The sequence below is a fragment of the Gopherus evgoodei genome, chromosome 14, assembly GCF_007399415.2.
Source record: "Gopherus evgoodei ecotype Sinaloan lineage chromosome 14, rGopEvg1_v1.p, whole genome shotgun sequence".
NCBI lineage: Eukaryota > Metazoa > Chordata > Testudines > Testudinidae > Gopherus > Gopherus evgoodei.
In genome coordinates this window covers 21,038,773-21,056,157 of record NC_044335.1, presented here as the reverse complement: position 1 = coordinate 21,056,157, position 17,385 = coordinate 21,038,773, and the positions used below count along the sequence as shown (strand labels likewise).

Here is a 17,385-nt window from a genome sequence, read left to right as displayed (position 1 = left end):
GCGGAGGCCCAGAGAGGTTGCAACTTGTCCATGCAGTGAGCTGTGAATATAACCCAGCTAGCCTTGCCTCTCAGCCCTTGCTCTGATCTCCAGGCAACAGTAGTGCTGAAGTCCCTAAGGGACAGTTTTTTAAAGGAATTTAGGCACCTAAAGATGCAGGTAGGCACCTAGTAGGATTTTCAAGAGCACTGAAGAACCTAACTCCAATTGATTTCAATGGGATTCCCGCTAGGTTCCACCCTGCCTCTTTAGGCACCTAAATGGATTTAAAAAGCTGGCCCTAAATGATTCTTGCTGCTGCTGACCCAACCTCTCCCCTGCTTGTCGTCTCATCAGAGCCATTTCTAGGCACAGGAGAATGAGATGTACTGGTGATAGTGATGGAGATGGGACAAAGAGTGTCCTTCCTCCCTCTTCCCCAGCAGGCTAGTTTGAGCCAGTTCCAGCAGAGGGGTGCAGAACAGCTGGATCTGGGGTTCTATCACCCATGACACACTGCCTGGATGCCACGATCACAGATTTGCCCAGAGGTGGGGCAAAAACTATGCCAGGCCAAGCAAGTCTTTCAGTGATTATGACTATAGCATATATCAACAGGGCAAAGGTCTCCAGTGTGTTTGCTGCATGGTGCCAGGATGAGCTCTGCTGCATGAGGCGAGGATGGGCTACAGAACCAAAGCATGAAGCAGAGGCTCCTGTGGAGTTAGCAGGGGTTGTGCAGGTCTGGACAAGAGCAGGATTTGGTCCAGCATCTTGGGGGAAAAAAAAAAAGCTGCCCTTAGACAGGCCTGGAACTTGGACCTTGAGAAACATGAAAATCCATCTCCCAAACCACTGGACATAAAGTAAACTGTGTAGCATAATCCAAAACACGCCAGCCACAAGACTGCACGTGCTCGCAAAACACAGGCGTAAATGGGAGGATCCTCCAGGAGCAGTGCCGCAATTAGACGAGCGAAAGAAAGAGCCATCTGTTGCAAAGCCTGCCCAGGATTCTGTAGCTCACTATACAGCAGCATGCTTCTTCCGGGCCTCCTGGTAAACCTTCAAGAGTTCAGTGTAGGTCAAAAGCCAGTGTGGCTTTGGCAATTAAGTCACTTCTAAATCAGCCTCAACTGCCAAACAGAGTGTTTCAAAATATACCATAGACCTTTTGATGCCATGGTGATCTGAAGACTCTAAATAGAGCTTCAAAGCCCACTTGTGAGTAGCACTCAGAGCTCCAGTTCCATGAAACATGGATTCTTCTTAAGGCAACTTTAACTCAGCAACTTACTACTGAGGCATAGATTGAAGTGTGTGTGAGATGACAGGGCTAGTAAGGGCACCTCAGACTGCACTACTTTTAAAGAAATAACCCCAGTAGGGGCCGCAAATAAAAGCACATTTGGGCTCAGCTTCTCAGCTGCCATAAATCAATATCGCTCCACTGACATCAATGGCCTCAGTGCAGGAATTACTGGGTGAATAGCTATTGGAGGTCAGACTAGGTGATCACAACGGACCTTCCTGGCCTTAAGATCTATGAAGCCATGAAACCAATGGCACCACTTTACACCAGCTAAAGAGCCAAATTGTGACATCTGCAAAATGTCTAGTAAAAAGATCATTTGAATCAGTTAAACACTCCTTGAGGCATGGATATATTGTTCATTTTGTTAGTAAATTTCACAGGGTGATGCTTCCTTCTGAAACAATTCTCAACAAATCTAAAAAGAATAGACAGGGTATTTTATGCACAGTAGAGCACTTGGGAGATCCTACAGACCACAGGGATGTCTGTACCCATCTCTCAGTGTTAATGTCAGTTTCAGGGATGGTGGCAGACCTTGTTCCAAGTCCTGTTTCTATGAAGACCCTCCACCATTCCAGGCTTGCTAGCTCTGCATGAAGAGGTGAAAATTGGTCCTAGTGAATTCCTGATGGATGCTGTTGAGTAAGGTATCGGAGTCCTGTGTCAGCTCTGGAAGGATCTGCAGGGCAGGGAGGAAGCTCTGCTCTGGGGTGTACGTAAATGTGAACGAGCTGGAGTAGATCAGCCCATCATTCCTTATGAGCGAGAGTGGGACGGTGATGGGGTATCTCAGCCATCGCCAGTTGCTGCCAAATGCTGAGACGTCAGGGACAACACACACTAAGGACTTGGGGGTCCTGGGAACAGTGCACCAAAAAAAAAAAAAAAAAAAAAAAAAGAAAGAAAGAAAAGAAACCATATATACTACTGTAGCCTTTCCAGGGAGGAGACTCTGCCCTGTCCTACTCACAACCCTAATACAGCCTTTCTCCCACAGTGCCTTTGAATAAAGTAAATTCTATTTTGCTACCTGGTGGCAGTCATTTAGTCTTGGGATTAATGGCAGCTCCTGATTTGTCCAGTCTCCTCCCTTCTCTCTTTAGTCTCTTTCTCCCTTTCCCCTCTGTTTTGGTGGGGTTCCTGTTCCAAGGTTTGGTCCTTTGGGCCCAGACTCTCATCCTGTTTGCCTCATGCCCATGCTGCAGATGGAGCTGTCATGTCCCTCCTGAAGTGACCTCACAGAACACCCATTCTCCCAGCCTGAGACCCCTTGCCATAAATACTGGTGTACTAGTCAATGTCCCTCGAGCTCAATCCCGAGCTGGTGCGGGCATGGATCAGATATCCAAGGAAGCCTTTTGGATCTCTAATTACAAAGCTTGTGTACGTGTGAGTTATTTCCAGACTCGTCCTGCTTTGTCTTGTGGGATACCCTACACAAAACTCCCACGTAAAGCAAAGCTCCCAGTCCTTGGAACCACAATAATGACCAAAAAGGCCTGCCAGATGTGGCCTTTAGGGTCGGTGTCATTTATGCCACCCACCACCACCTCCATCTCCACCTGTGTCTAAACACCAGCTCATCAGACTGGTTCGCTGCTTTACCTGTACATAGTCTCAGCTTCCACATCTCCAAACCAGACTTTCAGATCTGCATGGAAATACTCGCCCTGCACCTCCAGCATTGCCACATCCCCTCCGCCAGTCAGCTGTCACAACCAGAGCACATGGGAGGGGGTTATACACCTTGCACCATGATGTGCTGCTGCCCCAATATGGTCCTGCGGGCGGCAACGTTCCCAGCTGGAGGGCTTGCTGTCCTCCCTGCAGAAGAGCGGGCAGTCCACAGTGTCTTACCCCAGGGGAGGAGAGCAGGGCCCTGAGCTGGGGCACAAGGAGAAGGAATTGAGGAGACATTAGGACTAGTTATTGAGCAGAGGGGAAAAGATCAAAATTTACTGATTTCTCAAATTATCTGTGAAAAATCTGCCCTGTCATGTACACAGAGGGCAGTGTGTGGCAAGAGGCCGGGGGTTGGGGAGGGGGGAAGGTGATTCAGAGGCACATGCAGAGCTAGGAGAAGGGATTTGCAGCCTCTTGTGCGTCAATAAGGTAGGTCAGGGGCGGCCAACCTGAGCCTGAGAAGGAGCCAGAATGTACCAATGTACATTGCCAAAGAGCCATAGTAATATGTCTGCAGCCTCGCTGATCAGTGCCTCCCCCTGCCTCCCTGCCCTTCCTGATCAGCAGTTTCGTGGTGTGCAGAAAGCTCTGGCAGGGAAGGGGAGGAGTGAGGGCATGGCAGGCTAGGGAAGGGGTGGGAAGGGGTGGAGTGGGGGCAGAGCCAGGGGTTGAGCAGGGAGCACCCCCTGGCCCATTGGAAAGTCAGCACCTGTAGCTCCAGCCCCAGAGTCGGTGCCTATACAAGGAGCAGCATATTAACTTCTGAAGAGCTGCAGGTGGCTCCAGATCACAGGTTGGCCACCCCTGAGCTAGGTTAACAAAAGCCGCGCACAGGACAACAAGACGGAAAGCCCTCCGTACCTCCAGCATGGTTATAAGTGGGACTGGGCTCACGGGATCCTGAATGCAGGCCAGGCTGTCACTGAACGTGTACTCCACAGTCTCCGTTCCAATTATCGTCCAGCAGGAGCCATCGTTCAGCAGATCACGGTTCGCTTCCTTTGGGCATGGAGACGCCTGCATGGAATTTTAGTGTAATGGAGGCCACGTGCCATAGTGGTGTGAGCTGGGGACTGATAGCCGGGACTCCTGGGTTCTATTCCTGACTCTGCCATGGTCTGCTTGGCTTTTGGCAAGTCACTCCAGCTCTCTGTGCCGTCTCACCGTCAAAGGGGGATAATAATATCTCTCGACCTTTGTACAAGGATCTGAGAACCCTAAATGGAAGGTGCTGGACCAGCACGTTGCTGTTTATTATTATTATCAGCCAGCTGCTGCAGTTCCATGTTCAGGGATAGGGATACGTCTATGCTGACCCAAAGGAGCAATCGGGATCAGTGACTTCATCCTCAAATGCTTCTGGCTTAACAAAATCACATGGCAGCTTGGCTATGTGATGCTGTGGGAGGCAGCCAGAGGGGCAGGGCCAAGTGGGAAGGGAGAGAGGTCTGTGTTGCTGTGGGGTGACAGGAAAAATTAGAGCAAGGCCCAGCATGGGTAGGTGAGGTTGGAGTGGGGATGTGTGTCTCCATGCATGGGTTCTCTCCCTATTCCAACATCACATAAAGGACTGAATTTCATTTGGGGATTGCGGGGGGCTTTAAGGTAAAGACCATTCAAATGATGGACTCAGCAGCAAATAACAGGAGGGAGGAGCTGGAGGGAGTTTGCTCTCGCTAGCATCTGGACGGCTTCATGCTGCATTACCTGGAACTGGATCACTTTCTCGGTCGAGAGACACAGGTACATCCCGTCGCTGCCTTGGAACTGGAAAGCGCACTTGTGGAGTTGGGAGATGGGCTCATCCACATCCAGCATGGCGTACTGCTTGGTGACTTTCCGAATGATCTGTGGGGAAGGACACACAGGCGGGCTGACCGGCTGGAGGGAACTGTCAGCTCCAGAAAGTTCAGCATTTTTATCCTTCAAAGATTTTCTCGGCCCGAAACTTCCTCTGGGACTGGTTGTGGGAATTCCCTGCTCCCTCCCCTATTGTCTGACCTGGAACAAAATCAGCCCACATCATTCTAGCCTGTCTCCAGCCACTGCCCTCCCATTTGCTACACCCGCACGGCTTGCACAGCTGGATCATTTCCCAGCCCCTTCTCTGAGGCCCCACCCCCTGTTCACTTCATCCCCTGTCCCTCTGTCGCTTGCTTTCCCTCACCCTCGCTCACTTGCTCATTTTCACCAGGTTGGGGCAGGAGGGTGGGGTGTGGGAGGTGTGGGCTCCAGCTGGGGGTGCAGGCTCTGGGGTGGGGCCAGGGATAAGGGGTTTGGGGTGCAGGAGGGGGATCAGGACTGGGGAAGGGGTTTGGGGTATGGGAGGGGCTGTGGGTTATGGACTCCAGGAGGAAGTTTGCATGCGGGAGGGGGTTCTGAGCTGGAACAGAGGGCTGGGGCACAGGCTCCAGGCGGTGCCAACCTCAGGCGGCTCCCGGGAAGCAGCGACATGTCCCTCCAGCTCCTAGGTGGGGGAGAGGGGGCAGCCAGAAGGCTCTGTGTGCTTCAGGCACTGCCTCCAGGCACCGCCCCTGCAACTCCCATTGGCTCCAATAGGAGCTGCGGAGCCAGCCTAGGAGTCGGAGGGACATACTGGCTGCTTCCCAGGAGCTGCGTGGAGCCAGGCATGGAGTCTGCCTGCCCTGTGGCCAACTGGACTTTTAGTGGCCGGGTCAGCTGTGCTGACCAGAGCTGCCAGGGTCCCTGTCTGACTGAGTGAAAACCAGAGGGCTGGCAACCCTAAATAGAGCTGGAGCCAGAAGCATTCCCCATCCTATCCGGTGTCTGAGTTTCCCGGGAGCCTTACCAGGGGCGGCAGGGTAACGCCGGTGGCTGTGCAGATGAGCTGGACTACGGAGCCGTAGTGAATGTACCCTTCCCGCAGTGGGAACTCACCCCGGGTGCAGTGCTCATCCGCTTCCCATGGAGAGGAAAAGAGATGGAGAGTTACCAACCTGGAGTGGGAAGGCAGGAACAGCTCCCTCTGGCTCTTGCTGAAGGACCAGGGTAGAGGAGAACTCTCTCTCATCACAGAGCCTGGCAGCACGGTAGATAAGGGGCTCCCTGGACACTCTTCGGGCAACTGGTCCCTTTCTCGCTCCAATTTGTGCATTTTCACGATGCAGGGTAAATGCAGCCTGCAGAGGGCAGTGCTCCCCGCAGGCAGTTCTCCACTGCGATTGGAGCAGGCAGGCCAGCACCCTGGGATCTGTAAGTTCTGCAGGTGACACCTCCAGATTCACAACGGGGAGGGAGGCAGCTGAGATCTCTTACATTTCATACAAAGTGCGCCTGACTGCATGCCAACATGGCCCTTGGACAGGCACAGCCTGAGCTGCCCTTGCTCAAGACCAGCAGGCTTTTACGGCCTGATCCAAAACCTACTGCAGTCAATGGAAGTCTTTCCACTGATTTCAAAGGGCACTGGATCAGGCCCTTAATGAGGAAAGGGTGTTGGGAATCAGAGATGAAATTAGACTGCTCCCAGCCCTTTCCCCTGCTGTCTCCTTCCTGGAGAGCGATATACCAGCGCAGGAGAAGGGAATTGGATTGTTACTGAGTCTGGGCAACACCCTGGGACTCCAGGAGGCAAATGTGGTGGCAAAGGGAAGTTAAGGTAGGTAGGAGACCAAAGAGCTCTGGAGACCAAAGGGGGTGAGGCGGAGTGGGGGGAGGGTGGGAGGGACATTCACAGGGAGGATAATTTCACACTGCCTGGGGGTGCTGGTAGCAGGTATCAAATAAAGCAGTGTGGTCAAAATAGTACCATCTCCTATCTATTCTTGGGACCTATATGGCCCCATCCTTGTAGTATCAGAATGCCCATTGGTCTTTAATGTAATTATTCTCACAACACCCCTGGGAGGCAGGGCAGGGCAAGTACTGATCGGGGCTGAGGCCCAGACCCTCAACGTACGTAGGCTTCTAACTTCCATTGACATCTGAGCATCTGGGCCTAAGTGACTTACTGAAGGTCACGTAGGAAGCCAGCACTGGAGTAGAGAATTGAATCCAGGTATCTGAAATCCCGGATTAGCTGCCTAATCAATGGACCATCCTTTCTACCTCCTCAGAGCTCTGTCTGCAGGCAGGGAGGAGCAATGTGCCTTAAAGAGACTCAGGCCTCCTGCTGGAAGCTGGCCTCAGGGGTTCCTGACATCTTTTAGAAAGATACTTCTGTTGACCTGTGATTATGACTCGTTAAAATCAGTAAGCACCATTGTTCAGATTGGATGTGACCCACCCTGTTTGTCTTTCACTATTGCTATGCTTGGGTGGCCAAACCTACCCCTGCCGTTAATGGACACAGCTCCACTGACTTCCCCAGTGATGTACCAGCGGTGAATTTGGCCCTGTGTGGACTGCTGGAGTTTGCTGAACATGTAAGGTCCTCACCCAGGTGCAGTGTGAATGCTGCCCATTGCCTTGCGCTAGCGATGAAGGTGCCACCCTCTACGGACAGATAACGGGTGCTGACCGTCTGGGAGCGGAGGCGGTTAAAGAGGGAAACCTTGGACCCAGATGAGATGCACACTGCAAAAGACAGACATGCCGGCGTTAGCACTGATGGAAACTTGCTGTTATCAGTATCAGCTTGCCTTAATACCAGAGCATGGCTGAGTGACTTGATAGCCGCAGAGGCCAGTTATTGCTTTGCATAGAGTTAGGATAAAGAATGCAGTGAGCCATCATGTTACAAAATCTTGTTCTTCTGAGTCTTTATGATGATATATGGGGAGATATACCTATCTCATAGAACTGGAAGGAATGTTGAAAGGCCATTGAGTCCAGTCCCCTTCCTTTACTAGCAGGACCAAGTAACGTTGCTGACAGTGGTTGTTTGATTTTTGTCCCAGATCCCTAAATGGCCCCCTCAAAGATTGAGCTCACAATGCTGGGTTTAGCAGGCCAATGCTCAAACCACTGAGCTATCCCTTCCCCCCACTTGGATCTCATGGGTGGTGTGTATACACCCCCAGGTGCATAGATGGGCTCTAGGCAGACAAAACACTTCGAAGAACTTGTGACTGTGAAGTGAGTAACCATTCTTCTGCGCTGCCAACACTTCATAATATTTTCAAAATCTGTGATTGAAAAGACCTCTTAGTTCATATCTTGTGCAGTCTGGGGTTGCTTTCCCCTGCTCTGCAGGTCATTAGATAATGCTCCATGTGTTCTCATTTCCATATCAGCGTGTGGTTTGAAAGCACTGCTCTGCCCTTCTCAGACTCCCCAGGGCTAAGCTGGTGTACACAGCAGAATGAACACTAGCCTTTTCTAGCTGGCTTTCCCTTTAGCAGAGTACCAGCTGAGATGGCCTTTTATGAAGGGTGGGTGATGCCTTTGTCTGTATGTGGAGATCTTTGAACAGAAATCCTGACAAAGGTTCTGCATTAGATCTTAACACAGCTTGGTAGGATACATTTTCAAGAAAGTGGACATAAATATGCCCTGATCCATTCTTTCTTCTATTGACTTCACCGGGCTTTGGATCAGGCTGCCTATAGCGCATAAACCTGTCATGTCTAAGGACTTGGCAGATATTCAATCTGCCATCTATGGTAGTTTCTTGTTTGCTTTATATTAGTGCCCCATTCTGATAAAGCATCTGATAACCTGTTCAGGTACTAGCTACTCAGACAGCTGAAATGGTGCATGCTACTGAAGCAACAGAGAACAGAGTATCACAGAGATTGCTGTTAAAAACCCTGCAGCGCTCAGCTCCCATTGATGAGGCTGGCTCCCCTGCTACTTACAGTCTGTGTTCTTCAGGGACTGCTTCTTCTGTGAGGGTTTGGAAATCACTTTGATCAGCTTGCTGTAGAAAGTGCCGATCTCCTGCCCATTGCTGAAGAAGAGCTTCAGAACCAGCCGAAAATGCTTCCTCTTCTCCGTGTCTGAGATGTAGAGTGCTTTGGCACAGCTGAACTCCTGTAAGTAACAAGGGGCTATTGTCATAGACTGGAGATTGTGTCTGGAGTTTTTGGGTGCGTCTTCACTGAAGATACTCCAGTGAGGGGGGGACACAGATATCTGCCTACCTAGATACCTAGAGAGATACCTGCTCACTTCTTCATTTCCTTCGCAGCTGGGGGGCTTTATCTGCTGTGAGAGTGAGAGGCTGGCCAGCAGCATTGGTTAATGATTGCTGAGTGCAGGCAAGGTCCCCTGATAAACTCACCTCTGCTCATACCCTGTTGTGCCTAGGCAGGAGACTTGACTGAGCAGAGAGTGATAAGCATTACAGGGTATGGTTAAAGGGACAAATGGCCATGGAGACTGGGGAACTCCTAACTGTCACAATGATGGGCACTACTGTTGCCAGTGTTTATTATTTGTATTGTGGGAGGACCTAGGAGCCCCAATCAGGGACCAGGACCCCTTTGCACCAACTCTATACAAAGACAGACCAAAAAGACAACCCTTGCCCCTAGGTGCTTACAATCGGTGTAAAGATGCTCATGGTGCTTTCCAGACGCCAAACAAAAGATACAGGCCAAAGGAGCCTGCCTTTTAGTTTATATTGCATGAAAGAGTAAATAACAAGAAGCCAGGAGCCCTTAGGGGCTGGGACAATGGCCCCACCAGCCCTTCTACGATATCAAGTTTTGCCTAATTAGTTGGTCAGGTATTTTAGGCAAAAGAACTTTTAAACTAGTGTATGTGTGAAAAAGGGAAAAAAATCACTGCCGAATTTTGCATGAAAATTTTCACTCTTTTGTTACAAACTAATTTTGTTTCTTGGAATTTTTTGCTTTTCCTTGAAATGTTGATGATGTGTCATTTTGGGTCCACAAAATGTCATAGGAAAACCTGGAAATCAACGTCCTCATGAAACTTCCCACTGAAATGGGAGTGCTGGGAAGTGGAAGTAGCTATTTTTGAAACTCTTCCTGCGTGGGAAGAGAGAGACTGAGAGCTGACAGACACTTTTCCATGTGTGTCTGTTTCTATCTACCCACCTATCGGAGATGGTTAGCATAGGCCCTGATCCTGAAAACGCTTACTCACATGCTGAACTTTATACACGATTGGTCCTGCTTGACTCAATGTAAATGAGCACAGCCAGGTTAGTAGGGTGGGACCTTAGACTGTAAGCTCTTTGGGGCAAGAACTATAACTTCATATATGTTTGCAACGCACCCAGTCTAAGGAGGCCCTGATCCTGGCTGGAGCCTCTGAGTACTATCATAAGGAGTACTGCAGAAAAGGATCTGGGAGTCATAGTGAACCACAAGCTAAATATGAGTCAACAGTGTAACACTGTTGCAAAAAAGTGAACATCATTCTGGGATGTATTAGCAGGAGTGTTGTAAGCAAGACAGGAGAAGTAATTCTTCCGTGCTACTCTGCGCTGATTAGGCCTCAGCTGGAGTATTGTGTCCCGTTCTGGGTGCCACATGTCAGGAAAGGTGGGCAAATTGGAAAATATCCAGAGAAGCGCAACACAAATGAATAAAGGTCTAGAAAACATGACCTATGAGGGAGGATTGAAAAAACTGGGTTTGTTTAGTCTGGAGAAGGAAGACTGAAAGGGGACATAACAGTTTTCAAGTATATAAAAGGTTGTTACAAGGAGGAGGGAGAAAAATTGTTCTTTTTAATCTCTGAGGATAGGACAAGAAGTAATGGGCTTAAATTGCAGCAAGGGAGATTTAGGTTGGACATTGGGAAAAACTTCCTGTCAGGGTGATTAAGCACTGGAATAAACTGCCTAGGGAGGTTGTGGAATCTCCATCACTGGGGATTTTTAAGAGCAGGTTAGACAAACACTTGTCAGGGATGGTCTAGATAATACTTAGTCCTGCCTTGGGTGCAGGGGACTGGACTAGATGACCTCGCAAGGTCCTTTCCAGTCCTATGATTCCATGATAAACAGTAATACAGAGAGGGAGAGAGCAACAACAAGGCTCCCTTTCACTTGTGACACTAGGCAACAGTGTAAGACAATCAATTAACCCAGCAACTCAACCTGTGCCGGCTTCCTGCCCAACCTGAGCATGATGATGTGCAGAAGTGAATCACTGCACCATCAGTGCACAGCAGAGTGCTTCCAACCAGCTCCTGTTAGTCCTGTGGCTGAACATACAGCTCTCCAAACCACAATGCCTGGGTCTCCCCTAGAAAGGGTATCTTCAACAATCTTCACGCTAAATAGTTTCAATGTCCACCTTATAACAACAAAGACTTCAGTGAAAAGATGCCCTTCATGCTGGTGTGGGGATGGGAGATCTGCAGGGGGGCTGCAGGAACCAGATGGCATTCTTCTCTGTCCTTCCTTATGTGCTTTGGGTTTTCAGAAGGGAAACTGACCACCTTGCATTGTGCTGTGTGGATTAATGATGATTCTTAAGCACCACCCCATGAAGGGCCCAGAAGACAAGACCCCCCTTCACCACAGCCACCATCACTTTGCTCAGTACACCCAAGAAAATGCACCGCAGGACAAAGCAGCTCCCACTAGGACATGATGGGGTCCATTCAGAGGAGCTATAGGTTCATTTAAAGGGGGAAATGATTAGAGATGTTATTTCAGGTGGAGTGAGGAGCTGAGGAATGGCAAAGGCTTTATTTACACTGGGGCTAGAGAATTCCAAATGGAAATTAATGTTCACATGTGATTTACCCAACATAACACAAGAAATCTCCTTAGGTTTACAGTTTCCCAGTCACCTTGGCGCTTCGGCTGCACTGATATGCTGCAAGGGAAGCACTGCAAACACAAAGGTCCTTTTTGTTATATTTCTGGCCAACCCCAGACCCCACATTCTTCAGAGCCCCAAGATAATACTTGATAGATTTCTTTCCCTATAGGAAGATGCCAAGTTATAGTTCCAGCCCACAACATTTGTGACAGGTCGTGTTTTCGCTAGCAGTTTATCTGTAAATGAAAGACTGCACTCTCATTTTGTGATGAGTGGCATTGCCATTTGTCAGGAGAATACGATGGGCTGGGGAAACTGCGTAATCCCTGGCTATCCTCCAGCCACAAGGGCCAGGAAGTTGAAAAGATGGTGACAAAGAAAGATCGGTTTCCTGGCAAACCATGAGTGAAGAGCACTCAGAATGCTGCAGGGAGATGCCTGGTCATATGTGACTAGGGGGCAGGAGAGCCTAGAGAGGTATTGTGTGAATGTGTGTCAGGGGAGTCATTTTGCTCAGCTTACCTTGGAGTCCGGTTGCTCCTCAAAGTTGAGTTTCTGGGTCTCCATGTGGCTGCTGCCTATGCTGTCCAGCCCCATGTACCCGCACACCCTGAAACCAGCCTCTCCCAAATCCCTCGCTGGAAAAGAGAAAGAGAAACATTTCCCAGACACAGAAACCTGGACACCAGTGAAACCAATGGAGCTGGGACCATGGAGCTGCAGTGAGAGGGTCGGGGCTGCTGCTGCCCAGACTGCTGGTGGCAATGGAAAGAGAGGAAGGGCTGAGCTGTTGTCACCCCCCGTGCCCTCACTAGAGAGAGGAAGAGGGGACTGGGAATCTACTGCCCCGCCTGAGAGGGCACAGGCAGGTGAACCTCCCAGAAGCATCTTTGGGACACTTGGACACTTCTGGTCTCCAGCCACACTGATGTGAGATGCTGCTTTCCTGCATCTCACTCTCCTTATCCTGCACCCCTAGACACCTTCGACAACAGGCTCGGCAGCTTCTCCCGACTCCCCTGCTTCACCAGCCCCTCTCCCCCAATCCCTATCTTCATCCCCCTTCTGTTCCTCCTGGCTCTGATTTCCTGCTTCCCTTCTCCCACATCCCTGTCTCTCCACCCCTCCAACCTTTTACCTTCCTGTATCCTCTCCCACCTGGGCTGCATGATCCCCTCCCCAGAGCTGTGAAGCCGTCATTATATGAGCGTACCCATTGCTTAAAAGGTTTGTCTACACTGCAAATAAAAACCTGCAGCAGCAAGTCTCAGAGCTCAGTTCAATTGACTTGGGCTCAGACAGTGGGGCTAAAAGTAGCAGTGTAGACATTCCCATTCAGGTGAGTGGGAATGTCTACACTGCTATTTTTAGCCCCTCATGCGAAGCCCAATTCAGTTGACCTGGGCTCTGAGATTCGCTGCTGCGGGTTTTTCATTGCAGTGTAGACATACCCTAAATGGTCTCACGGTCAAGAATTTTCCTCCAAAAGCTAGTCTCACTCTCCCTTTTCTATCTTCAGTCCTCGCTCCTGGCTGGAGCTGGTCAGGAAATGGTTGCTTCCCCACTTCCCCCCCAATTTTTTCATGTGACTGAACATTTTTCATTTTCATCAAAAGTTTTCTTTGGAATTTTTCAGGTTTTTTGCTGAAAACTGAAAAATGTCAAGTTTTTGGTTGCGGACAACAAAATAAATAATTTTTTAAAAATGCAGTTTTTAAACTTTTTGTTATTATGGCTGAAAACCTGAACATTTTGACAAAAATGGAATTTTTTTTCATGAAAATTTCCATTTCATAGAAAAGCTGTTTTTCACTGATTTTCATGAAAAATTTTAGACCAGCTCATGGTCCTAACCCTCTTTTCCTCCCTGCATAATCCCCTTCCCTCAGGTCACGATCCCCAGGTCTTGTCCCCTTTCTCCTCAGTAGATCACATGTGGTGCCTTCAGACTCTCCCCCTCTGAGCTTTGGCGTTTTTAATGGCCTCTTTTTAGATTTTATCCAATGTATCAGTCTTGCAGACGGAACATGTGCTTCTTCTTCCCATCAGGTCAAACCTAGTTCCATCGCTTCCTTCGCTGCTTTTCATCACCCCCTCTGCCCGTTCCTGTGAACTTGCTAATAGAGCCGAACAAATATATAATTTGATTACTTTAACTTTGCAATCTGTTTGAGTACATGAACATCATTTGTCATGGGTATTCGCTCTGTTAAAGGTCAAAAACTCGAACACTAATAGGTCAAATATACACTCAAACCGAAAGTCACTTTCATATCCGAATGAATATTTGCAGACAGCTTTTCCCATTGTGCTCAGTTCTGCTTATCAGGAGTGGCTGAGCGGCAGGACTTCTGCTCTCCAGGCATATGTGGCTTTCTTCTGCTCTTACCTTTTATCTGTTCCTGCTTCAGTTTCCAACCTGGTCCAGTCAGATAAACACAAGGTGGGGGGCAGAAAAACCTAACAAAACAAAACAGCATCTTTGTTAAGTGAACACTAGGGTAAGGGACATCACCAAGAAGGGTTGTTTCTTTGTAGGATTGTGAATCCAGAGTCTTCTTCATTGGTTAACCAAGTGAGAGATGCTTAGATATGACCTGCTTTGGGGTCACTAATGCCAGCATACACTTGGCTTGCTGTCCCAGACACGCCTGGAGACACCACTGGTTTTCACAGGAGATGCACCCACAAAAATGTGGATGCCTGCACCACACCTGTATTTGCATGTGCTGAGTGCGCAGTCATACCATATGCATGGCCAATGGCAGGTCTTTGCAGGCACAGAATCATAAAAATGTAGGGCTGGAAGGTGCCTCAAGAGGTCCTCTGTCCATTTCCTGGCACCAAGGCAGGATGACATATACCTAGACCATCCTGGACAAGTGTTGAGGCCACGATGGGAGGGAGCTCAGTGCACTCGTTGTTCCCGTCTCTCTTTGGCCTAAACAGTCTGCTATGTTGTGAACATCTCCCCATCTGTTCTTGTGCAAGCCTCCCTGGGTTCCTCCAGTGGGGGATGGATGTGGTTGCACAATTAAACCTGTTTCTGGCTTTAAGACTCTGGTGATGTGCAGACCTATCAGGCTGTAATGGCTTTACATGTCTCTGTGTGTGACGACCTAGAGCATGTCCCTAACTTGAAGCTCCTGAGGAGGATGCAACGGCAGCAGCTGTTCAACCATGTAGAGTGCCATTAGCAAGGGGTCAGCATGAGTAGGTCATGCTGAGGCAGCTCTTTTAGCTTCTCCCCCTTGCGTGACAAACCAACCACATCCAGTGCTCTGTGCAGCACCGGAGAAATGAGACTGCCTCTTGCCGCAATGTCCATCCCCCTTCCCCAGATGCCCACGTGCGCAGCCACATCTATCAGGTGCTCTGTTAGTGGAACATGCCAGCCCTATCCAAGGGCAGATGGCTGAGAGGGCACACAGGGAAAGCTTACTTCAGATCTTCCCTCCTTGAGTCAAGGGAGAATTTGTCACAGAGACTTTTTCAGCTTGGAATGTGGAAGTTTCAGCAGGTTGAGAACACAGTTTGTATTCACAGCCAGCTCCTGAGACCAGTGCAAACAAATCTATAGCCAAAGTTTTGGAAACACATTTTCCTGTGTTTTATTTGGGTTTCCACTGTCTTTGCATTCATGTGAATGGTGCAGATTCATCCCATATTGATACTGTGTAAAATGTTAGCAGTAAAAACACCAGTCTGGGCTGGTTCCATATTTCTGGGTCCTAATCTCCTTGGATACGTGTTTATTTAAACAAGTTAGCAACAGTGTAGGACCCTGAATCCCCATATCCAGGAAAAATAGCACTAGCTTATTTAAACTTTAACCTAGAAGCGCTGTGCCAGCTCGTAATCACTTTTTAGATTTCGCTTCTGTTTTTCTTGCCAAACCCACAAAACCTGCTTCCCAGCATCCTTTGCACCACGCCTCAACCAGGGTACGCCAGGGCTATGTCTTTGGTTAGCCCCAGTGATGCAGCAGCTCCACTTGCTGGCTCAGCGCCCCAAGAAGGTAACAATTTCAGGGCTGTTTGAAATGGACCTGAACCAAAATCCTAGATCCAAACACCGGTAAACTCTAGCGAAGGCTGGATCTGGATCTGCATTTTGCAGCTGGCCACAATCTCTACAGTGGATCAAACTCAGAGCTCACAGCCGTCCTCTGGGGAAGGTTGGATCTCAACTCTACAGCCAGAGCCCAACTCTGTGAAAAGTATCTTCCATTGATCCAGTGAAGGCATAGGAAATAAAAAAACCCAAACCCCACCCTCAGTACAATAGGGCCTCTCTCAATCTCCTACGGAGAAAGAGATGACTAGAGGGAAGAGAAAAGCATGAGAGAGAAGAACAGAGGAAAGGAGAGAATGGCAAAGGGGGAAGAAGGAAGGAAGGAATTTAAGGACAATGACTGTTAAACAGAGTGAGGACGGGCTGCAGCAAAGACTGATTGCTGAGGGCACTCCAGCGATCTGCGTGGGGGAGGTGAAATGGCCAGTGGTGTCTCACAGGGGTCAGTGTTCAGCCCTTTCCACCATTTCATTAATCCAGGATAGAGTGTTCGGGGCAGGGACTGTCTTTTTGTTATTTGTTTGGGCAGTGCCTAGCACAGGGGACCCTGATCGGGACACTTAGGTACTACTATCATAATCATCATGAATGACTGTATTATTCTGGGGCTGTGTGAAGGCTGAAAGATGAATACAATGGGGTTATGTTAGCTCATCTGTTTCATCAGACTAGATAACGAAACCCTGGGGAGTTTGAAAGGGAGTTGTAAGAGTCTGGTTTTTGGAAGGTGATATCTAAAGGCAGGGCTGTATAAGAAGCCAGGCAAATCTCCTACCTTTTTTCACTGCCGTATGATTTCTGCGCGACTTTTGCATGCAGTATAAGCACAGTCTGGTCAGCTGGGAGCTGCAGATATCTACGCACTCCATCCCGGAGATGGTCAAGTTGATCTGGATTGGATCTAAAAGAGAGTCCTAAGTAGTACCCTAGCAAAGGGGACACAACGCTTGGCTTCCTACCATCCCCCTACTGCTTGATACCACCCCGGAGCCACCCTGAGGGGTATTTAACATGGAGATAGCCAGCACAGGCACCTTACCTGTAGGTGATATCCTTCTGTCCCTCATTCCCCTGCACTCTAATGTGCCTGCTATGCACTAGACCTTGACAATAGAACTAATTATAGCCAGGTGCTGCAAACCCCACTCTGCTCAGTGCACTGGTATGGTATTGCATATAACAACACCGGGAACAGTCATAGTTTTGAGATACCCCCCTTCCCTGCATCAGTATCTGCAGTCGAGGCCTTTGGTGTCTCTCTCAGTAAGAGCTACTGTTTTAATAATACTTCCCAGCAGGGACCCAGTTTAATGATGCAAAGTAGGACAAGAGGAATCCAGTTAGAATGCATTGGGAATGGGAAAGTTTCAAAGCTGCTGTAAGACAAGTGCTATCATTAAAATTGTTTGGTTAGTTTACCCACTACTTTCTCCAGCCTTTGGTAAAAGACAGATAGGGAAAGCTTAGCTTGGAAACATTCCCATTGCTTCCTAATGGGAAAGCGTGTCCTTTCACTCCTCCACTCAGCCCCATGTTATGAAGATAGTGACATTCTGATTGTTCATGATGTTCTTCTCTTTGTATACATGGCCCTTAAAAACACCTGGGCCAGCTTCTCAGGAACCCGGCATCTTATGCAGCCACATGCTACCAAACTGGAGTGGTGGCATTTTACACCCAGTCTCC

At 49.0% G+C, this 17,385-nt stretch overlaps 1 protein-coding gene across 3 annotated transcripts in view; it reads right to left on the bottom strand.

Moving 5' to 3' along the window:
- Positions 1–1,642: 1,642 nt before the first annotated feature.
- RBPJL (recombination signal binding protein for immunoglobulin kappa J region like) overlaps positions 1,643–17,385 on the bottom strand; it is a 35,387-nt gene continuing 19,644 nt past the window's right edge. Inside the window, exons 3-12 of one of the 3 annotated variants that reach the window (XM_030533654.1) lie at positions 16,475–16,600; positions 14,015–14,085; positions 12,148–12,263; positions 8,737–8,911; positions 7,376–7,513; positions 5,787–5,896; positions 4,685–4,825; positions 3,839–3,994; positions 2,900–3,003; positions 1,643–2,151 (exon numbers count right to left, since the gene is read on the bottom strand). In XM_030533654.1, the coding sequence (XP_030389514.1) occupies positions 1,878–2,151; positions 2,900–3,003; positions 3,839–3,994; positions 4,685–4,825; positions 5,787–5,896; positions 7,376–7,513; positions 8,737–8,911; positions 12,148–12,263; positions 14,015–14,085; positions 16,475–16,600 (1,411 nt within the window). In that variant the 3' untranslated portion in view covers positions 1,643–1,877. Of the gene's footprint in view, positions 2,152–2,899; positions 3,179–3,838; positions 3,995–4,684; positions 4,826–5,786; positions 5,897–7,375; positions 7,514–8,736; positions 8,912–12,147; positions 12,264–14,014; positions 14,086–16,474; positions 16,601–17,385 lie in introns of all 3 variants that reach the window. The other 2 variants (XM_030533655.1, XM_030533656.1) reach the window with 2 other exon arrangements.